This window comes from Biomphalaria glabrata, chromosome 13, assembly GCF_947242115.1.
Source record: "Biomphalaria glabrata chromosome 13, xgBioGlab47.1, whole genome shotgun sequence".
Taxonomy (NCBI): Eukaryota; Metazoa; Mollusca; class Gastropoda; family Planorbidae; genus Biomphalaria; species Biomphalaria glabrata.
Window position 1 is genome coordinate 38310281 of NC_074723.1, and position 24436 is coordinate 38334716.

At 35.1% G+C, this 24436-nt stretch overlaps 1 protein-coding gene across 5 annotated transcripts in view; it reads right to left on the reverse strand.

The window, feature by feature from the left end:
- Positions 1 to 1206: 1206 nt before the first annotated feature.
- The window catches only part of LOC129922301 (uncharacterized), a 28843-nt gene continuing 5613 nt past the window's right edge, over positions 1207 to 24436 (reverse strand). For 3 of the 5 annotated variants that reach the window (XR_008774264.1, XR_008774266.1, XR_008774265.1), the window contains exons 3-8: positions 20588 to 20775; positions 19948 to 20000; positions 19212 to 19265; positions 18050 to 18107; positions 3609 to 3669; positions 1207 to 3081 (exon numbers count right to left, since the gene is read on the reverse strand). Coding sequence is in view for 1 of the 5 variants with exons in the window: in XM_056007818.1 (XP_055863793.1) it covers positions 11120 to 14308 (3189 nt within the window). In the remaining 4 variants the exon portion in view is untranslated. The other 2 variants (XR_008774267.1, XM_056007818.1) reach the window with 2 other exon arrangements.

The window sequence follows — 24436 nt, forward strand, 5'->3', positions numbered from 1 at the left end:
AATTTTTTGGGTAAATAGGTTGGCATGTCTTGAGCTTATTTAAAACATAAAAATATATTTTTAAAAATTTAGACAATTAGGTTCCAAACCAAATTGCTGTCATTCAAGTTTGTAAAATTAGGCTTCTAATTACTATTACAATGGCTGCATTGTATATATAAGTACTTGCTTAAATCAATAAGATTTGAGCATTTCTTGTGTAACTGTTAACAGTTAGTTGAAAATAAGATTTGAGCATTTCTTGTGTAACAGTTAACAGTTAGTTGAAAATGTAATAATGCTGAAAAACGTGCTGCAAATAGTAACAGAGGATCTAGACATTTAAATATTTATGCTAAATAAATTTTAACTTTGGGATGCTGTGGGTGAGAGGTTAAGTGCTTGTCTTCCAAACTGAGGGGATCTAAGGGTTCAAATGTTGCTGAAGAATGGGATCTTTGATTCTTACGATGCCTGAGCCCCTCCTGCCCGAAGCTTACTGGTTAAGGCGCCAGTTACTCGCCTTTGCCCCTTCTCCTGTTAGTGAGAACAGTTCCGCCGGACTCAATATCTGAGCCACACATGAAGGCCATGAGTTGGACTGGTTGTCAGAGGCTATTCGAGATGCATGCCATTTGGAAGAATTTTATAGGTAGTGGAGTGCTTCCGGCTATGACAACCTTGCTGGCTACCCACCTAGGAGAAGGAAAACTCTGAATTCAAACCTCTGTTGCTTTGCAGCTATACCCAATCATGGAAAAGGCTTCGGGAGTCAACCCTGAGGAAAAATCAGGAGCTGGCAACCCTAAGGCAGTTTGCAGCACCCAGTGCTACACTCTGGCAGAACCTGCGACGCCGCTAACCCCAAACTGTATCGGCACTGCCGTTCCTTTGGATACATCAGCTGCATGGAGAGGGAGGAACTGATGTGTGGGCAACATCGTTCCAACCACAGCTAATGCCCAGACATTCATCTCACCGAGATGATCCATAGGAGGCCATAGAATGATGCCTGAGAGTCCAACCAAATCTATTGGGCACCAGACAGTGGTTGGGGAAAGTAACGCTTTTTGGTCATTGTGGTACTATACTTCTTACAGGGTCAATATCTGTAGATAAAAGTTGCATTGTACAATACGATTTTTACAATAGAGTTGGGTGGCTAATATGATTAAACACAATTAAACTTCAACTATAATTCACAAAAGTGGACTAAACAAGAAGATGGAACATATTAAAACTCTTTTATTGTCTCCCCTACTTACTATTATTTTCTCTAACATTGAACTGGTACTCTTATGTTCAACATTCTAGGCCATTTAGAGTAGGGTCATAAATACAACTGACTGATGTTTCACAAAACCAATGTTTATGTAAGCATCCAATGTATACATCTCATGACAGTGACACATACATTATATAACAAATAGCAGTATTAACCTGGATTTTAATAGCCAAGATGTAGGTTTTGTTTCATTTAATTTTTTTATTTGAAAAATATTTTATTACAATATAATTATTCTACAATGATGTCAGAAAGCAAACATCCCAGTCTACAACATAGTGCCCCCCCCACCCCTGGGTCAAAACAATTAGGCTTCAAGGAAGTAAGAAAACAAGACTTCATTAGGAATGGAAAAGCATTGCTCAAGTCTTGGTTGGGAAGAGAGTCTTTATGACCATGTCAACAATCCCAACATTCTGTTTCACAAATGGAATGGGGATTGTTGAGTGTGGTAAAGAGCAGGAAGATGGCAGGAGTTCTTGGTGTGCTTAGCAGTCTGCCAATCTCTAGCCCCCGTGTCTGGAGCTTCTGAAGCATTGGAAATAGTAGTGTGATACAGACACCAAGTAGGATCTCTTCCAGACAGAACAATCATTTCAGTCAGGCTGGTGAGAGGAAGCTTTTGTTATTTTTTGCTGGCCTATTGTTTCACAAGCCTTCAGTTCAACTCTTCAGACAGTTTTGAAAAAAAGCTTCAATGAACTCAAAAACCTTAGACCATGTACAATTTTATAAAAAGAAGAATTCCATCAAATCAAATCATAGCTATGTATACAAATTCAGCTTGTAAGTAAAATTAAAACTTAACAAAAATGTAAAATAAAAAATTAATAAAGTACAAATTTAATGAAACCTCTGTGGTTTTACACAAATACTTTTAAAAAAATCATGATAGAAACTAATGACTTGTACATGTGACCAACACAAATCATCTCACAAAAAATTACATTATTAATTCAATAGATTGTGCACACACAAAATGAAGAAGCAATAAAGTATAGCTCGGGAAGAATCAATTCAAATGCATTTTAGCATCCAATACTTTACAGTTTATATTTTTAATAATAACAAAAAGCTTTACGCAGTTTATAGTTTGTATGATTGTGAAATAGATTAATGTATGAACTTGGTTGTATATAAACTTTGTACATTGTCAATATCTATATGTTACAACATCTAATCACAGAAAAAATATACCAAGACCACATCATAGCATCATTATCAGAAAGACAACTGCAGTGGTATTTAACATTGAAATCATGTAAAAATTAAAAAAAGGAAAATTCCAACCTTAACAGCTAATAATCAATCTTTGCATAATATACACACTATCCATATGGATATTTACAACAACAAAAACAATCAAAGCTAGCTTTCCCAGTTCAGTGATAGGATTCCAAGGTTCAGTAAATTACTATTTTAATATATATAGAGGAGATTTTTTTTTTAAATTTTGCTACAAAATTTCAAACATCTTTTTTACTAACATAAAATATAAATTTTTAATGGTACAAAATAATAGACTGGTACAAAATAAAATAAAGTGAAAACAGAAACATTTTCCTAAAAGAGAAATATGATAATTAATGAAATGGTGGATATTTGAACATTCATCTGTCTAGTGGATACTTGCACATTCAACTGTCTGGTGGATACTTGAACATTCATCTGTCTAGTGGATACTTGAATATTCAACTGTCTGGTGGATACTTGAACATTCATCTATCTGGTGGATACTTGAACATTCATCTGTCTGGTGGATACTTGAACATTCATCTTTGTTATTGCTTTAAAAGTTAATAAATGAAACTTTTGCGCTGAAAAATAATGATACAAATATGTAATTAGTTACTAGCTATTTGAATTGTATATAATTATTAAATACATCTTGACACTATCATAATGATAACCATTCAATATGCCCATTTCTTCCCAGATTCAACAAATTAGAATCTTTCAAAGATAACAGAAAAAAAAGAAAAGTTTTTACAGAAAACTGATTAGATACTTAAGATTAAAAAAAGGACTCCTTATGACAAGGCAATTATTAATTGTTGAATATAAACTTAGCAAGTTGCAAAATACCATAAAATCAGTTTTTCTAGTTTTTGAGATCTAAACATGACAGTCAGATGGTCATACTACCACACAAAACTAATAGCAGCTCTTCCATTTTTGTAAGCCAGTAATAATAAGGCTTGTCTTAAGAGTCCGAAGATTAGCGAGGAATGCAGTATTTCCCGTGGCTACACAGCCCCAGCTGTGTCCTACATATTTTGCCACATCCAGGGCAAGATAGTAAAATATGTCTATAAACAACTTATATAAATGTTTATTCACAAACCTTCTATTTACTCAACTCTCCTTGGCAACTTTGACTTTGTTAGGTCAACATATGAAGGGGCCTTAAAAAAAAACAATTTACAACTCATGTTAAAATGTCATTGCATAATTTTATACAAACACTTATATTAGAGCTATTGTTAACTTTACAAATATATTATAGTTACTGTTGATGTGTGTTTTATATAGGTTGCACTAATCGGTGTTTGGGAGTAACATCCTTTGTAAATGTTGTTGTATTCCAATATGGCGTTAGATTAAACAGCTGATTTCATGTCTTATAAGTTATATCCAGAGTCTTGTTATTATTCGTTCATAATAATCAACATGGTGGCAGCGGTAACAAGAACTATATTTAGATTTATATCAGTGATATAAATCTAGTTAAATTAAAAAAAAAAAAATAGATCTAAAGTGTAGATCTAGAATCTAGTAGATTCCAGAGTCTCAGTCTAGAATATTATTAAATATATATAGAGAGGCTCGGGGTTATTCAGTTACGGTAGATATACTATAGTGAAGTTTTTGTGGAAGATGGCAGAAGGTCTACTTAAACCACCAACAGAGTTAAAAGTGACTGAAGGTAATGTCAGTGAAAACTTTTGCCAATGGAGAAGACAAGTGGAACTGTTACTGTTAGCAATAGAAGCTGAAGAAAAACCTAAAATCAGACAAAAAGCAATAATATTACATTGTGCTGGACCTCAGGCCCAAGAGATTTGTGAGCGGTTGCAGCATGATGAGAATGAAGACGTAAATGACCCGCAAATATTACTAAAGAAATTACACGACTATTACAACCCCAGAAAAAATGAAGTTCTGGAAAGTTTCAGATTTTGGAACATAGAAAAGGTGTCATCTTGTGATGTGTTCATTACGCAGCTTAGAGCTCAGGCTGAAAAATGTAATTTTAAAGAAAAGGATAGAATGATTAGAGACAAGATTATATTCGCTGTGGAGAAAAGATTGCAGGAGAGATTACTGAATCACGATGATCTTACCTTGAAGTGCATAGAGATATGCCAAACATACAAGCAAACTGCAAAAGGATTGGCAGAGATAAATAAGGAAACTGTTGTGAAGAGAGATAAGATAGAACAGAAGAAAAATGACAACAGAAACAACCTGCTGGTTTTGTGGAGGCAGACATGCAGTGAACAGAACAGCATGCCCAGCTTGGGGAAAAAATTGCAATAAATGCAAAGGCAAAAATCATTTTGCAGTTAAGTTTAAGACTAAGAATAAAATACATATGCATAATGCAATGGATGAATTTGACCAAGAGGAACAATTAAACTCAATTAATGTGTTAAACATAAATAGGGTCAGAATGACAGCACTATTCATAATAAATAGTCAACAAATAAGATTTCAACTGGACACAGGAGCAGATGTTAACATTATATGTAAGAAATACGTTAAAAAGACACAAATTAAGAAGAGTGTTCAAACATTAACAATATGAAATAATTCCAAATTAAAAACCGAGGGCACTGCTAACTTAATAATAACAAATCCTAAAAACAAAAAGAATTATTTGTTAACATTCACAGTTGTAGAGAACCACTATCAATCCTTATTAGGCCGTAAAACATGCCAAAGTTTAAGTCTGATCACATTAAATGAAGATAGATTCATATCACAAGTAAACACAATGGATTGTCATCTGGGAGATTTAGGTGAAACATCATTAACTATCAATGAGAACATAGCTCTGGTGATATCACCTTGTCGTAATATACCATTTGCATTTCAAAAGAAAGTGGAAGCAGAAATAGAGACATTATTAAAAAGGAAAATATTAATTCCTGTAAATGAACCAACAGATTGGGTCAGCCAGATGGCTGTGGTTCAAAAGCCAAATGGGGATTTAAGGATCTGCATTGAACCAAGACATCTAAACACTGCTTTAAAAAGAGAACATTTTAAGTTACCAACTTTGGAAGCTGTAATGCCACAGTTCCTAAATGCTAAAATATTTTCTAAATTGGACGTAAAGGAGGCTTACTGGCATGTACGTCTAGATGAAAAGTCTAGTCTACTAACAACCATGATCACACCATATGGGCGGTACAGATGGTCAAGACTTCCTTTTGGACTAAGTGTAAGTGGAGAAATATTCCAGAAGAAGTTAACAGAAGCATTGTTAGGATTAGAAGGATGCATTAATGTGGCTGATGATATCGTGATTGTGGGATGTGGTCAGTTCAAAGAAGAAGCAGAAAAAGATCCCTCTGACAAACTGAAGAGATTAAGAGAGAAACACATTAAATCAAATGAAACGAAAACAGTATAGAAACAAGACCAGATAAGTTTCATGGGACACTGCATTAGTGCACAAGGCATAAAGCCTGACACAAAGAAGATCAAAGCTATTCTGGAAATGAAGAAACCAGAAAATAGCCAGGAAGCAAGAAAATTATGTGGAATGGTGCAGTATTTGTCAAAATTTTTGAACAATCTAGCCGAAGTGTCTCAACCATTAAGAGAACTAACAAAGAAAGATTGCAATTTTAGATGGACTGAAAAATGTGAAGAGGCATTCAACAAGATAAAAACAATGATTACCAATACTCCAGTTTTTATATTCTACAACCCTGAGAAGAAACTGGAAATACAAGTGGACAGTAGTCAACATGGACTTGGAGCTGTACTAATGCAAGAAGGACAACCAATAGAATTTGCCTCTAGAGCATTGACACCAACTGAAAAACGGTGGGCTCATTGAAAAAGAACTACTTGCCGTGGTTTTTGGGCTAGAAAGATTTAATCAATATACATTTGGAAGACATGTCATAATAATAAATGATCATAAGCCACTTGCAAACATCTTAAGGAAGCCTCTAAACCAGGCTCCAAGAAGATTACAAAACTTGATGTTAAGGAGCAATCGTTATGATTTCTCATTTCAGTGGGTAGAAGGAAACAGTTTACACATTGCTGACACATTATCACGACTGTGCATTCAAGAGGAGAAGCAAGATGAAGTTTTTAACATATGCCAGACACAAGTTGTGGACATACCGGATCCATTATTAGAAAGAATAAAACAAGAAACAGACTTAGATGACACATTAAATAAATTATCAAAGCAAATTATGAATGGATGGCCTCAAAGAAAACAAGATTTAGACAACATGATAAGAACATATTTTGATTTTGCTGATACTTTGGGACTTAGTAATGGAGTAATTTTGAAAGGAGAAAGAATAGTCATACCTTCCAGTATGCGTCAAGAAATGAAGAAAAACCTGCACACAGCACACATTGCATATGATGGAATGATGAGGAGGCCCCGACAGACGATATTCTGGCCAGGCATGGCTGATGAAATAAAGCAGATGGCAGACATGCACTTCTTGTCAAGAAAGAAAACCTATGAACCAGAGAGAAACACTTATACAACATGATGAAGGAAATGTTCCATGGGAAAAAGTTGGAGCTGACCTGATGGAAGTGGATGGAAGACAGTATCTAATTACTGTTGATTATTACTCTAATTTTACTGAGTATGATTATCTTTCAACAACAACATCACAAGATGTGATTAGAAAATTAAAAGGACAATTTGCTCGTTTTGGTGCTCCAAAAATGTTAATAACAGATGGAGGTCCACAATTTAGTTCAAATGAGTTTTTGACATTCACAAGGCGATGGAACATCAATCACATCAGATCAGATCCTGGTTATCCGAGAACAAATGGGAAGGCGGAAGCTGCTGTAAAGATAATGAAGAATTTAATACTGAAAACTAAACATAATGGTGATAATCCATATGAAGCTTTACTGGAACTCAGAAATACACCTCGGCAATGTACTGGATTTAGCCCAGCTGAAATGTGCCTCAAAAGAAGTCCTCAGACATTGATTCACAGCACGTCAAAGTGTTTAAGTGAACATGTTGTAGCTGAGAAGAAAGAGAATTACAAACGACAAGTAAAAAGACAATATGATAAGCAAGCTCGGGATTTACCAAAACTCCATCTAGGGCAAACTATTTATTACCAAAACCCAGGTCAAACTGGATGGTATCCTGGAATGATCAGGGAACATCCATCTCCAAGATCTTATAAGATCAAGGGAGATAATGGAGGACTCTACATATGCAACAGATTTCATATTAGGCCAAGTAAAACTATTTTGAAAGACACTGACACTGATGTCTATGATGGGAATGTCTTGGATGATGATGATGATAATGAAAGGCCAGATTTCTCTGATAACTGTTCTCAACATGCATCACAGTCTGAAGTAGTTTCTCATGTACCAGACAATAATTGTGATAGAAATATGCCAGCAAGAACTAGCACTCGAGAAACAAATAGACCTGTGTGGCATAGGGATTATGACATGTACTAAGAATTTTTATGACAATATTAATATGCATGTTGAAATATTTATTCTATATGTGTCACACTCTCAATTGAAATTTATTTTTTTAGTTGTTATAATATTTATAAAATATGATGAGTTATTAATGTTTGTTATTTTAATTGCAAATATTTCTAATATGTATTTTGTTAGCTATAGAAAGGGAAGGATGTTGATGTGTGTTTTATATAGGTTGCACCAATCGGTGTTTGGTAGTAACATCCCTTGTAACTGTTGTTGTCAACCAATATGGCGTTAGATTAAACAGCTGATTTCAAGTCTTATAAGTTGTCGCCGCCTGGTTTTAGTTGTAGGCGTGACGACGTGCCTGTGTCCGCACTATATTTGCAGGTGCGTGAGTATACTAGCGTACTGAACTCTTCAAGCACAAACATTCCGAAACATTAATAAACGCTCTTGTAGCAGACGATAATTTTATTATACATATAAAATATGAATCACAAAAGTTACTGGCGACTTCAGCCGTCACAAAATATAAACCAATAAATACTGGCTGCTCATGCCATATAGAATAAGTAATCACATCAATGAAATGTTCACAATATAAGTCCGAAGAAATCTCTCAAGTTAACATAAGATCAAATTCATTAAGGTACATATTACAGACAGAGAAAATCGTACATCCACTCTCTGCTGGAGTTCTCCACTAACTGCCTAACATTGACCCTTATTTCAGAGTCCTTTAACTTATACACATAACCTCCTGCTTGCCCGCACGGAATATTACAATAGGTGACTGAGTGTCACTTCATGTCACAGAGGTTCTAAAACTGGACTGTGACATACGCCCCACACTCCAAAAAAGATTTTTGACCAAAAATCTTTGACAAGTATATTTTACATCAATATCACTGTACAAATATATATGTGAGCTTAGTACCTTATTCCATGAAGTGCTGTAAGTTCACTTCGATTGCTCATATCATCTTATATAATCTTAGTAATTATGTATAACATCATATAAATTACTGAGTCCAAAATGTATAATCATTTATATACTTAATTCACTGAGAGCAAAATCACTGAAATATCACACTAATTGTAATGAAAAGTACCTCCATCAAGTGTTAACAGCTTTATGCATACATTTGTACTGAAAAAATTTGTACATATGCAATCACATGCTAATCAATATAAAAAAGGAAAAAAATATATAAGTTATACCACATCCAATGTTTTACTATAATTGTAGATGCACAACATTATCAATGTGTATCATTTGACACACTGAGTAAATTTACTCAAAATGATTACAGAAAAAAATTAATGTTTATTTACAATTGTGATGTGCTGTGTCAAAATATTATTCTAAGTTTTGCCATCATCAAGAAAAATAAAAAAAAATTAGAGACATGTCAATCCAGTTCAAGGTTGACCTTGCATAAGACTACTATAAATAGTCTGAGTGTAGTATTGAAGTACAATAGTAAACAAATTTCCATGTTTATAAACATTCATTGTAGTATTCAGGTATGTAAAAAATTTTAGACAATATTTACATCTGTGAGTTGTTATGAAAAAAAATTTAGGTCAACAGTTCAAGTAGTTCACTGTTGTTTACATCTCATTGTTTACATTGCTGTGCATAATCAGTAATAAAGTACAATATATACACACAAAATAAACACATCTGGTATTTGTCATATTACAAGTTGACAATAAAATACAATGAGTAAATAGATGATCTGTTATTGATCATAAGCATAAATGTCATCATGACCCAAAAGAAAAGTGTAACAATAAAGTGTCATGACCTATTTGAAAAATGTGTAGAATGTTAATTTGACTTAGTTGACTACTACTACTTGTTTCTAAGTGATTTGTACTGCTTATTTACTCTATCAGAATGTCCTGGCTGATGTGTTTAATGTCATTATTATCACTTGCTTCATTTTCATGTATTATGTATCTGGATAAAAAGTAAGCTATTACATTTTCATGTCCTGGAATGCTTTGTAAGTCAAATTTGTAATCTGAGAGAATGAGTGTCCATCTGTTTATCCTGTCATTTTTTAGCTCTTTTCTTTTTAGTGCCAGTAATGGTTTATGATCACACTTAATGCTGAAAAATCTTCCTAACAAGTAATTCTTGAGTTTTACAACTGACCATACAATGGCTAATAATTCTTTTTCAATCACTGAGTATTTTCTTTCTGTTTCAGATAGTGTTCTACTGATGTGTACTATTGGCTTAAAAAATGACTCTCTTTGCTGTAGTAAGCATGCCCCAATACCAGTGTTGGAGGCATCAGTGTATAGTGATATTGTTGATGTTGGGTCATTACTGGCTAATTCTAGTTTCTCATTAAATTTATCTTTTAAGTTGCTTAATGCTAGTCTACTTTTTTCATCCATACAAATTGTGTTTCCATGCTTCTTTTTTAGTAAATTCAACAAGGGGTTCAATTATCTGTGCATAATTTGGAATGAACTTTCTATAAAAGTTGCAAAGTCCTAATAATGATCTCATGTCTTTCTTAGTCCTAGGTTCTTTTATGTTTTTAATCTTTGTTAGGTTTGTTTCAGTGGGTGTGATTTTGTCATTGGTAATGCAATATCCTAAGAATTGGATTTCAGGCTTGGCTAGGTTTAATTTCTTGGGGGCTAATGTCATGTTGTGTGTTCTTAGTCTTGAAAATATTTGCTCTAGTACATGAATGTGTTCTTGTTGTGAGTTGGTGAAAACACAAATGTCATCTACATAAGACAATACATTATTTATGCCTTCTAATAATTTTGACATGCATTTCTGAAATGTGGCTGTACTATTTATTAAGCCGAATGGCATGACATTCCAGACATAGATACCTTCTAGGCCTGGCATAGTGCATTTGAATGCAGTATATTCCTTAGAGTCAGGGTCCATTTTAATCTGCCAGAGGCCTCTGTTTAAGTCCATTGTTGTGAATAGGGATGATTTACTTAAAGTTGTAATTATACTGTCAGTGTCTGGTAGGGGTTCTGGGTCTATGATTGTGCATTTGTTTATTTCTCTAAAGTCACAGCAGATTCTTACTCCACTGTCTTTCTTTTTTACAATGACCATGGGTGATGCATATTTACATGTTTCTGATCTCTCTATCTTCCCATCTTTGATTAAGTTGGTCATTTCTGTTCTAACTAGGTCCTCGTATGCTTTGGGGATACTATAGGCTTTTGTCTTAGTTGGTAGTGTTTTATTGTGTGTTCTATCAGATTGGTACATCCTAGCTTTTGTGTAATTACATCACTATATTTAACTGTCAAATTCTGTAACATATCATTTTCAATATTTGGACTACTGTTGTGTGTGGTGTTTATGGTGCTTGCTATACGTTCTTGTATGTTGTGTTTGGTTTCTACATCAAGTTCAATTATATCTGTGTCAGTTATTTGTCTCTTATCCAATTTAACAAGTTTATCAATATTGAGTTTGCATTCTCTACCATCTTTATCAATGATGTACACTTTGTTATTAATTCTCTCTATAACTTTAAATGGTCCCTCATTCTTATCTTTACAGTGTTTGTTTTCTATCTTAACAAAAACTTGGTCACCTACATTTAGTGTTCTTAGTTTTCTATTTCTGTTTTTTATTTTCCTATGCCTTTCTAGATTTTTGTCCATGTTTATCTCTGCTAGTTTTATTCCTTGTCTAAGCTGTTGTTTGGTCTGAATTATCCAAGGATGGTACTGTTCTATGTTCTCTAAGTTTAACATGTTGTCGGCCCATAACTCTAACGGTCCTTTAGGTTTTCTGTTAAATACAAGCTCATAGGGGCTGAATTTGGTGGTTTCATGGATGCTAGTGTTGTAGGCAAATATAGCATAGCTAAGAGTCTGGTCCCAGGTACTCATTGAGTCTCTTTCTAGCTTATATATCATCTGTTTTACAGTTCTGTTCCATTTCTCTATGACTCCATTTCCCTGTGGTGAGTAGATAGTGCTATGGACTAGGCGGATGTTAGTCATTTCTGCAAATGCCTGGTTAAGGTGGGACTTAAAGTTTGATGCATTGTCTGACAGTAACTTATTAGGGAATCCAAATTTAAGAAAAAGTGTTTTTAAACAATTACATATGTCAATAGCCTTTATATCTTTTAGAGGAAATGCCTCTGCCCATCTAGTGGACATGTCAATGATACCCAAAATATATTTATTCCCTTTACTGCTGGTAGTTAGGGGTCCCATTATGTCCATGGCAATTTTGTCCCAAAAATAGTGAGATTTATATGATTTTTCTAATGGGGCTCTAGTCACTGTTTTTTGTTTGGCACATTCTGTGCAACTGTTTACATAGTTCTTAATGTCCTTTCCCATCTTTGGCCAGAAGAATTTGTTGGCTATCTTAGCATATACTTTTTTTTTTCCTAAGTGTCCTGCTGTGGGGTCATCATGTGCCATATTTAATATTTTAGCTCTTAAAGTTTTAGGGATCAGGATTTGAAGTCTAGTACAGTTTTCTTTCCTGTTGTATCTAATGGCTAAGTTGTTAATTTCTATATGGTGGTTATTTAAATTTATCTTGTTATAATCTTTGCTTAAGAGGTCTTGTATTGTGGTGTCATTTTTCTGCATAGCTATTAGTTCCTCCCTAGTTATGCCTATTTCATTAAGTAATACAGTGGGGCATTCTATTTCTGGTGTTATTTTTGTGTGTGATCTGGTTTCAACTAATAATGCCTCATGTTTGAATAGGGAATACTTTTGTCTATCTTCCGCCCATTGCATAACTTCTTCTAGTGTTGGATCTTTTACACCTTCTACATTGCCTATTATTAGATCTTGTGCTGGGGTGTCCATGACTATGGCTTCTAGTTCTCCTGTAATCCAGGGTGATTCTATTAGGACTTTAGCGGTCTTGCAAATATCAAATTTTTGTATGTTTGCATAGGTCACTTTTACTGTAACTTCCAGATACTGTCCTGGTTCAACTAAAGAGGCTTTAACTATTATTGCCGTGGCTCCACTGTCACGAATTGATCCTACTTCTTTAGAATTGACATAGGATGGAAAGACTTTTATTTTGGACTTATTTGATTGCATATAGGCTACATTTTCCTCTCTATGGGTGTTGGTGTTATTGCCATTGTTGTTTCTATTGTTTCTATTTCCGCTATTGTAGTTGTTTGGGTGGTTGTTTGTGTGGTAGTTAAATTGGTCCCTTCTAGATTGTCTGTTGTTTCTATTATAGTTATTGTGTTGGTAACTGTTTGTAAAATTTCTTCTTTCATTGGGACTTGCACTCTGGTGTGGTCTATATGGTCTATTATTGTAATTATTATTGTGCTTATAGCTGTTTGGGTTGTAGAAATTAGTGTAGCTTCTGTACCTATAATTGTTATTGTAGTTTATGGGAGCTTTGCATTGGTTTTTCACGTGACCTCTTCTCCCACAATTGAAACAAGTCTTGGTGTTAGACCATTTGTATTTATCATTGTAGTTGTTGTTGGATGTTGTTGCTGTGGCTGCAAGTTGGTATAGGTCTCTTTTGTCAATGGTGTGTCCAGGGTGACTGTCTTTAAATAAATTTAGATTCGTTATCAGTTCAGTCTCTGTCTTGATCTTTTTTTCTTTAAGGAAAGTAAATACCAAGTCTGTCACGTTGTTGAGGACATTGTCAATAAGTAGCATGTCTAGGATTTGTGTCGGGTCCTTGATGTCACATTTTGCTAGCTCTAACCATTTTATCATATTAGTCCTCATGTCGAATATTATTCTATTAAAGTCCCCATCTTTTTTCAATTTAGTGTCCCTGAACAGCTTACGATAGAAGTCTGAATTTTTCCCGAAGTGCTCTAGTAATCTAGTCTTTACTGCCGCATAGTCTTTCTTTTGGTCTACAGTTAAAGTGGAAATGATGTTGAGGGGTTCTCCCGACAAGTTTGCTAGTAGGTGTTTGGCCATGTCCTCATTGTTAAAATTATAAGTTGAGGCAATATGCTCAAATTGGACTAAATAGTTTTCAAGTGTTTCATCTTTTGAATTGTATTTATGGAATTTAGAGATGAATGGCTTTGTTGTAGACTGTTGGGTTATAATGTTGGGATTTGTTTTGGCAGCTTCTAGTTTGGCTAACTCTACTTTGTCCTGGCTTTCTCTTTGTTTAGTTTCTAGTTCTTTTAATTCTTTTTGATGAGCTCTTTCAGCAGCTCTTTCTTCCCTATCTTTATCCTTTTCTATTCTATCTTTTTCTTTATCAGCCCTATCTCTTTCCTCCCTTTCTCTCTTTTCAGCCTTTTCTAATTCTTTTTTGATAAATTCCTTTTTCTCATCCCCTTCTAGTTCCATGACTTTCACTAGTTCTAAAATTTTGTCATAGGAAGACATGTTTAATGCTTTGTGTGCTCAAAATAATTAGTTAATTAAGTGAGGAAGAATGTACTGTGTTATGCTTATTAATACAGTGTGTGTCAATTATTTTACATGTGTGTATTATACAATAATAAAAAATTTCAATCAATGGTTATAATGTAATGACAGAATGTAATGAGAATTGTCAAACAAATGTATCGATCTAGATCAAAATTTACTCATTAGTTACTCAATTATAAACTATTCAAATTCAATAGTCATAAATATCAACATATGTTATACATGTGTGCTGTTGTGCCAAAGTAAAATAGTAAAAAATGTAAATTAGTAAAAGAAAGAAATATATGTACAGTATAAGTAAAAGGACAAACACAGAAACAATATAGAGAACAACACAGTCTGCTTTTAAAGAAATTAATAAAAAGTAGAAATGTGACAGGAGAAATACAGATATATGGATACAGGACTTTTAAACAAACAACAATATAGATACAGATTAAGTACACTGACAGAAATACAAACAAGACTCAACAGCTAAATAAATATTTTCCCACTATATTCTATGACCTCCGTACCAACAAGGAGAGCCTCAAACGCATTGGGCCTTATAGAGGTTAAAGAACAAATAGGATAGACCCTAATAGATCCTATTGTTATGATAGTTCATAAAATAGTCCCTCTCCAGCCACCCTCAAAAAAACATGTAGAGAAATGAAATCAAAATATGGCTACAAGAATGCCAAGAGTTATCAATTACTAACTCTACTAACAATCAAGTTTAATTACTGCTATATCAAAGCAAAATCCATGTACTTTATAATCATATGCATGTATTTAATTTGTTAATAATGACTTACAGACTCTTTTCTTGTTGACTAGTGTAGTTTAATCGTCTTCTCTCTTGTAGCTTGTCAAATGCAATTACAGCTTGAGTGGTTCAATAATCCATGTATAAGTAATCCAATTTAAGAATACACGTCACTATGAGCATTAAAGTGGTAGTAGAAAAATAATCCAGTTCAATGCCATAAGATGGCTCAAATGCTCAAATTTACAATTAATACAAGTTCTGTCAAGTACTCCAAAATAATAATCCACAGTGGTTAGGAAGTTCACAACTAGGTAATCCAAGATAATTACTTACTAGGGGCTTCTGTTAGTTCAAATTAATATAATCCAGTTCTTGGAAAGATAGAACTTGTACAGTTACTTGTATAATAGGCTATGTATTACTCCTAAGTAGCCCAAATAAATAACATCAAATCAGGATAACATCAGTATGCTGAAAAAAAAATATTGACCATAAGTAAGAGAATGTCTCAGCTGAGAGCTATTTCTCTACAAGACCTGAATGGTACGACTATGTCAAGGTGCGAGTGTGCCAATGATGAATAGTGGCTAGCACTAGTGATGAAGCGGTGTATCTGTCATCAAACGATGTCTTGAATGGTATAGCTCTTTCTTTCAGACGACACCTGTAGCTCTAGTTAGGAATAGAGTCGTCTTCTGCTTTCGGTTTCACACAGGTGTCACAGGTAGATCTAGGAACAGGGTTGATTAAGTTGAATGGATCTCAGCATGCAGATGTAGAATAGCTTTGGCAAAGCTATTTAGGTTACTTGAATGATTCGGTCTGCATGTAATGGCGTGACTGGTGTTGATGTCTAACTAGTTTATGATGACCTAGATCTAGTTAGAGATGACCTGAATTTCAACATGTGTTGGAATCTTGTCTAGCCAGTGGCGATCAGGCATGTGCGTTCTGTGGCGTTTTGACACCGAGTTCAAATCTAGATCTAGTGATGTTTTATAGCTTGCTTTATTACAGGTTGGACAGCAATGCCTTGTAAATACCTTGATTTCCTTGTAGATCTTGTGGGCAGGCTGGATTTGGTCCTTGTTTAGTTAGACGCCATCTTGAGAAAAAAGTACCGGTCTAAGGTGTAGTCTTGCGCTGTTTACTATAGAGGCGATTGAGATCCGTTGAGAACGTGCAGGTTCACTTGTCTTTTAAGACACCTTTACTGGCCACCAAATGTCGCTGCCTAGTTTTAGTTGTAGGCGTGACGACGTGAATGTGTCCGTGTGTTGTAGGTATTGTCCTTAAGTAGATACTCTCTCATACGCACTATATTTGCAGGTGCGTGTGTATACTAGCGTACTCAACTCTTCAAGCACAAACGTTCCGAAACATTAATAAATGCTCTTGTAGCAGACGATAATTTTATTATACATAAAATATAATTCACAAAATATACTGGCGACTTCAGCCGTCACAAAATATAAACCAATAAATACTGGCTGCTCATGCCATGTAGAATAGGTAATCACATCAATGAAATGTTCACAATATAAGTCCGAAGAAATCTCTCAAGTTAACATAAGATCAAATTCATTAAGGTACATATTACAGACAGAGAAAATCATACATCCACTCTCTGCTGGAGTTCTTCACTAACTAGTTAACATTGACCCTTATTTTAGAGTCCTTTAACTTATTCACGTGTTCTCAGCACGGAATATTACAATGGGTGACTGAGTGTCACATCATGTCACAGTGGTTCTAAAACTGGACTGTGACAACAATTTGCTCGTTTTGGTGCTCCAAAAATGTTAATAACAGATGGAGGTCCACAATTTAGTTCAAATGAGTTTTTGAGATTCACAAGGCGATGGAACATCAATCACATCAGATCAGATCCTGGTTATCCGAGAACAAATGGGAAGGTGGAAGCTGCTGTAAAGATAATGAAGAATTTAATACTGAAAACTAATCATAATGGTGATGATCCATATGAAGCTTTACTGGAACTCAGAAATAAGAAATACACCTCGGAAATGTACTGGATTTAGCCCAGCTGAAATGTGCCTCAAAAGAAGTCCTCAGACATTGATTCCCAGCACGTCAAAGTGTTTAAGTGAACATGTTGTAGCTGAGAAGAAAGAGAATTACAAACGACAAGTAAAAAGACAATATGATAAGCAAGCTCGGGATTTACCAAAACTCCATCTAGGGCAAACTATTTATTACCAAAACCCAGGTCAAACTGGATGGTATCCTGGAATGATCAGGGAACATCCATCTCCAAGATCTTATAAGATCAAGGGAGATAATGGAGGACTCTACATACGCAACAGATTTCATATTAGGCCAAGGAAAACTATTTTGAAAGACACTGATGTCTATGATGGGAATGTCTTGGATGATGATGATGATAATGAAAGGCCAGATTTCTCTGATAACTGTTCTCAACATGCATCACAGTCTGAAGTAGTTTCTCATGTACCAGACAATAATTGTGATAGAAATATGCCAACAAGAACTAGCACTCGAGAAACAAATAGACATGTGTGGCATAGGGATTATGATATGTACTAAGAATTTTTATGACAATATTAATATGCATGTTGAAATATTTATTCTATATGTGTCAAACTCTCAATTGAAATTTATTTTTATTTTTTTAGTTGTTATAATATTTATAAAATATGATGAGTTATTAATGTTTGTTATTTTAATTGCAAATATTTCTGATATGTATTTTGTTAGCTATAGAAAGGGAAGGATGTTGATGTGTGTTTTATATAGGTTGCACCAATCAGTGTTTGGGAGTAACATCCCTTGTAACTGTTGTTGTCAACCAATATGGCGTTAGATTAAACAGCTGATTTCATGTCTTATAAGTTATATCCAGAGTCTTATTATTATTCGTTCATAATAATCAACAGTTACTAGATCCTATCACAAACTTTTACCTGGTAATTTGGAGTACTCTTGGGAGTTCAGAGCAGACTGTGTGGCAGTTTCTGTCTTCTTCAAAACAAAAAAAAAATATTTGAACTGTCTTATCCTCACTAAATATTTGTTTATATATTGAAAAAAAAAACAACAACAACCATTTTTAGCATACATTACATGATATAGTAGAGAAGAAAGGTTTGCTGATCAATTAACTTAGGAACTTAAAATGTCAAGCTTAAACTTGGTTCTGACACATAATGATACCTAGACATAGACTCCCAAATAGCTAAGACAGAATGACCAAAAGTGTCTGGCACAGAGAAGCCATCACCATACAAACTTAACTAGAGGTCAGTCTGACTTTTCCTCTCAACAATTCTCTATACTTTGAATCATGGACAGTGTATAGAAGGCATGCCATGAAGCTTAGCTCTAAATGATAGAGCATATGGACACCACACTATGAGAATAGAAGCACAAACTGCAAAGGATAAAGAAAAAAAAAAGCCTTGAAAGAAGAAAAATAGAAATCCACACAGCCTTACATTTACCCAGTATGCAGCCAAACATTCCAAGCTCATCAGAAAGGCACAAAAAAATGGAATGTGCCACCTAGAGGACAGATGTGTCCTATGAATTATAATGAACGAACTATACATTAAATATGATGTGAGCTGTTAATAGATGTTTTATTTTAGATGATTCAGACAAGAAAGATGATGCCTATTATAAGCTATCCTGACAAGATCAATGCCTAATCTTTCGACTCAGGACTGGACACAACAGAATGAGACAACATATGTACCGGAAGCTCAAAATTGGAACCAGTGAAATCTGCCTATGTGGAGTGTCACCAGAGAATGTCCTTCAAAACTGTTCTCTTTACCATGAGGCCTGTACAAGACACTGACCTCAAAACACCCCAAAAGAAAGAAAACTATATGGAGAGATCCCTGATTAAAACCACTGCTCAGTTGATATAAAAATATTGGTTAAGTCATCTGAATGCTCCAGCACAAAAATAAGAACGAGGAAGAAGAAGATGATTCAGATGATCCTTCAAAAAAGCCAAGGAAGGTTTTGAAAGATTTTTTAGCCTTTAAAAAAAACAACTACTGATCAAATACTTTTACATTAAGGTAGTAAAGTAAAACAAACAAGAAAAATGAGCCTTACCTGAGCTATGTAAAATGATGCCAAAAGATCAGAAAGTCTTACTGTGCTTATAAACTGAAAATCAAACAAATATTTTAAGATAATCTTAAATTAGCAATTGACTTTGTATAAGTATGGGTTGAAATGACACTAGAGACGTGGGACAGGTTTTATTCAGTAGGCTAGGCTCTATCATTTTCAATTATTCTAAGAATATTTTTTTTTTCCTTTTTCAAAACCCATCATGAATTGGACAGGTGAACATCAGGGCTCCGTTGAAGCACATTATAAAAGAAACTTATTTATCTGAAATAGGGAGCTAGCCTTTCCTGAGCTAGCCAGGAAAACCAGTGACTTGGCAGAATTTAAGTCATTGGTTAATTTGCATGACTAAATACATGACGTGTAGGACGTAATCATGTTCTTTTTTGAAGTAACGTCTGTATTTTATAAGATAAGATAGGGAGGCTTTGTGCTTAGTTGAAATGCACCTGTACCAGAACAAATAACAATTTTTAAAACCAATTAAAACAAAAATGTTTTTTTTAGTACTTTTCATAAATATAATCTTTTTTTTTTTTAAACATAGTTGGGTTCTTTGGATAGATTAATTTAAATTGTGGGAGAGGTACTATTACTTCATGGTGTAGTAAATGACATATTGATTAATTATTTTGTCATGAGTGTGCTAACAATTAAGGAAAATGAGAAGCAACCTTTTTTTTTAAAACTTAATTAAAAGAAAAAAAAAACTTACTGTAAATCAATTAAAATGACATCTTAGGTCCCTCAAATTCAATCCCATCAAAACTGTAGAAGAGAGATGTTTCACAATTATTAAGTTATTGGAGCAGCTAATAGAACAATATAATCTCATTGACCCATACAAATGTTATTTAATCAAACACTTTTTGATAATTTGATAAAACACTCATTTTTTTTATTAGAAAAAAAAAATTTTGTCCCATAATAAAAACTGTTGATAGAAAAAAATTAACAATTTGGTTTTAACCCAATATCTGTAGACACTTATAGTAGTACTAAAAGAATTACTTGTCTAAATGTTCAATATTCTAAGACAACTTTGTAATTCCAACATATAAGACACAAAGTATTTTGAAACCCCACTGTTTTGAAGATACATTTGATCTGAGTGAGATAAAGGGAAGTGAGACTACACAGACAAATCAATCATCTTTTCTTTTTAAATAATTTACTTTCCATTTTAATTCTTGGAATTATATTTTTAAAAAATGGGAGAATAATAATTGTAACAGTAGTTTTGAACATTTGTGTTTTATTTGAAGAGTTAAAAAAACAGTACTGAGAAACTTGAAACAAAAATATACAAAGCGTGTAAATGTAAAGTAAGAACTATTTTTTTTTTAAACTCATACCTTAATTTTAGCAGGGCGGTGATACTTTCTAATTTTGTCCTCTATAGCTGTTTTGTACCTATCTCTAGGAAAATGTTTGATACCAAAGTTGCCTTTTAACTTGCGAAGGACCTTCTCAATTGTTTTCATTCTAACATCATCTTCATTTACGGCTAATGCAGGCCAACTTACGGAGAGGCATCAGTGTTCTGCGATACAAAAAAAAAAAAAAAAGTCATTTAGAAAAGTTCAAGGATATAAGAGTATGCAGATATCAAGATCCAGGATTCTTACACATTTAAAGTTCACAAGATTAGGTTTTGAGGAATATACATGGCAGCAGAGTAGTGAAGTGCTTGGTTTCCTGATGAAACTGACTAGATCTCACATTATGCCATTCTTCTTCTTCTGCCGTACAGGGTGTTGGTTATGTTGGGCTGTAGTGGAAGTAGGGTCTGCCTAAGGTGGATTAGGGAGGGGCATTCAAAGAGGATATGGTTTACGGTTTCAAAGGGGTGGGCGCAATGTCTGCAAAGGGGTAGTTGTGTGGAGTTTATTTTGTTCAGGTAGTAATTTAATAGTGGTGTGTGTCCTGTTCTTAGTTGGAAGATTGTAGATTGTTCTTTGCAGGGGAAGAAGTTAATGCTGTCCAGTTTGTTAGGCATAGTCATTTCTTTGTACATGGCTCTGCCTGTGTTTCCTGATGCCCATTGGTTGAGCCACTCCTCTTTGTGATTGTTGACTAACATTGACCTTAGGGTGAGGTAGTTAACAGGTCTATCTGGTTGTTCCATAGATGAACCTGCCTTTGATAGCTTATCTGCCTTTTCATTTCTCATGATGCCAATGTGTCCAGGGATCCACTGTAGTGTAATATTGATATTTAATTTTGATATCATCTGGTGGATTATCACAATGAGTGTTGTCAACTCTCTTGGGCTGTTTGAGGTGCTGCTGTTAAGTGCTTGCAGAGTAGATTGGGAGTCTGTAAAGACAACAATATCTGATGGTGGTTGCACTCCTTCATATAATTTGTTTTCCACTGTCTGGAGTGCTATGGTAATTGCCTCAATTTCGGCTTGGAAGTTTGAGCAGTAATCACCATAGGGTGCGCTTATCTCAAAGTGTTTATTTTTAGGGAAGACCAGGAAGGCACCGAGACCAGCATTGATGGTAGCTTTGAAAGCCAATCCGTCTGTATAAATATGGATAGCTGTTTTTTGATAGCTTTCGATTGTTTCAAGCGTGCCTACTTTGAGCTCCAGTGGATTTGATTCTTTTGTTAAGGTGTTATTTAGTAAATGTGTTTTGATGGTTGGTTGTTTGTAGTTTAGTCCGGGTGTAATGTTTGAAAACCTGGTAATTTTTTCTCTGTTATTGGGTAGGTGGTGTTTTAGGGCTAGTTCGTCAGTAAGTTGAGTCCTTTGCTTTTTTTGGTTGTTTTTCCTATTTCTCTGTGTTAGTAATTTATTTGGATGATCGTCTTCCAACCTTCTGTATCTCTCAATAGCTTCTAATGATGCTCTGATGCACCTTAACTTAAGAGGTTCAATATTGGAGTCTATTTCACAGGCTGCTGTGGGAGTAGTTCTCATACCTCCACTAATTAACTGCAAGGCTTGGTTTTGGATTGTATCTAATGATGATTGATAGGTTTTGTTGGCAGCTACTTGTATGGAGAGACAGTTATCCATTACAGATCTGACATATCCAGTGTATAACTGTCTTAAGGTTTTCTTTTCAGCTCCCCAGGATGTTCCTGCTAGGTGTTTTATTATGTTTAATCTTTGTGATTTCCCCTTTCTTTTAAATCTGCCATAAAGTGTTTTAGAGACAGTCTTTGGTCTAGTTTTACACCAAGATATGTTGGATTTTCTTCTTTATTTATTGGCTGAGAGTCTATTTTTAGGATGTAGTTTCTTTTTGCTGTTTTGTTGCTGTGGCTAAAGATTGAATAAACTGACTTTTCTTTGTTTATTTCCATTTTCCATAATTTTGAATATGTGGAGATAGTTGTGAGGGCTCTATTAAGTTTGGATCTAGTCAGCACTGGATATTTCTCTGTAGTCCAAATTAAAAGGTCGTCTGCATAAAGTGCCTTATTGACCGAAATGAGGTCTGGGAGGTCATTCATGAAGATTAGAAAGAGAGTGCAGCTAAGGGCTGAACCTTGTGGTAGTCCTTCTTCCAAACTTTTTTTACTAGAGATGGCACCTTCGAATCGGGTTTGGATGGTTCTGTTTTTTAAGAATGCCCTGATCCAGCTGTACATTTTTCCATGGATGCCCATTTTTTTCATCTTCAAAAATAGACCTTTTCTCCACACTCTATCATAGGCTTGCTGCAAATCTATAAATACTGCTGTAGTGTTCCAAAGGACTGTCAATGCCGGTGGTGAAAGAGGGGTAAGCACCCACTTTCCAAGAAATGCTCCCATGGCTTGCGTCTCTAAATGCCTCTGACAGTCAAATCCAGCTCCTGGCCTTCACGTGTGATTTTCTCAAAAATCCGGCGGAACCTGTTCTTACAAACTGACAGGAGAAGGGATGAAAGGCGGAACACTGGCGCCTCAAAACCAGTTTAGCTTCGTGTTGATGGGGCACGTCAGCCTAAATAACGCAACCCATCTAGGAGAAGGAAAACTCTGACTCCAAACCTCCACTCTGTGGTGATACTCCCCCGTGTGGGTATCGGGGCTTGGAAATGACCAAGAGAAATAAATAACCCCACTGCCTTTCCACTTGCATTTCACTAAGTGAATAATAGTGGACCTTCCCCCCCTCTAGGTGCTTTTTGACAGAGGTCTGGATTGCACTACACCAGACGGAGGTCCTTGTCTCACTACATTCTAATACTAGACATAAACCCATCATGAAGTGTTTTTTTTCTAAATCTGGTGAATGTGATATCGTGAAGGGGCCTGGATCCAGGATGTGACGATTCCACAGAGCATACCCAGGGCACAGTCCACTTTAAGCTTTCTACTGCAGAAAAGTTCCATTTGGAGAGCTCTATGGATGGCGGAGAATGGACCATTGGCCAACCCCACCTTGTCCCATGGATATTCCGGTTACAGTCTTCAGACCTAGATGTTTCCTTTTATGTCAGTATTGGAGAAAATTGCCAAGACCGAAAACTCCCTTAAAATGCGGGGTCTATATATTTATATATTTTTTAAAAGCCTGAGGAAACACCCAGCCTACACTAAATGCCAAGGAATTTAACGAAATCCATACGAGCTCAGACGTCGCCTCGTAAAAGGTCTGCGCATGGCAGTTTCTTCCAGGACTGCCTGTGATAAGTCAGCTACTGGAAATAAAAAACAGACTAGCAGCAAACACCTAAACCTTTTGCAACTCAACATCTAAACAAGACAACAGAACTCCAACACATACTCAAGAAGCATGATATACACATAGCGCTATTACAAGAAACACTACTGCCCAAGAAAAAAATAAACATCACAGGCTACACACAGTACAGATGCCTTTGCACCAAATGCCAGGGAATTATGACCCTCATAAGAAACGACACACAAGCCACAGTAAAACAAATACAGAACAATACAGATATCGACATGCAGGAAATACTTCTATGGAGAGGAGGAACAAAGTACACCATCAAAAACTACTATTGCCCACCATCATCAACAGCAGAAATAGACATACAACTACCACACTACACAAGGACAATAATAGCTGGCGACTTCAATGCACACACACCTTCCCTAGGCTACCCACACTACAACAAGCGTGGCAAAGAAATAGAGGATGTAACAAATGCCTCTAACCTACACCTTCTGCAAAACAAAACTACACCTCCAACTTTCCTCCACAGAGCACACAAACCAACTAGCAGACCTGACCTAAC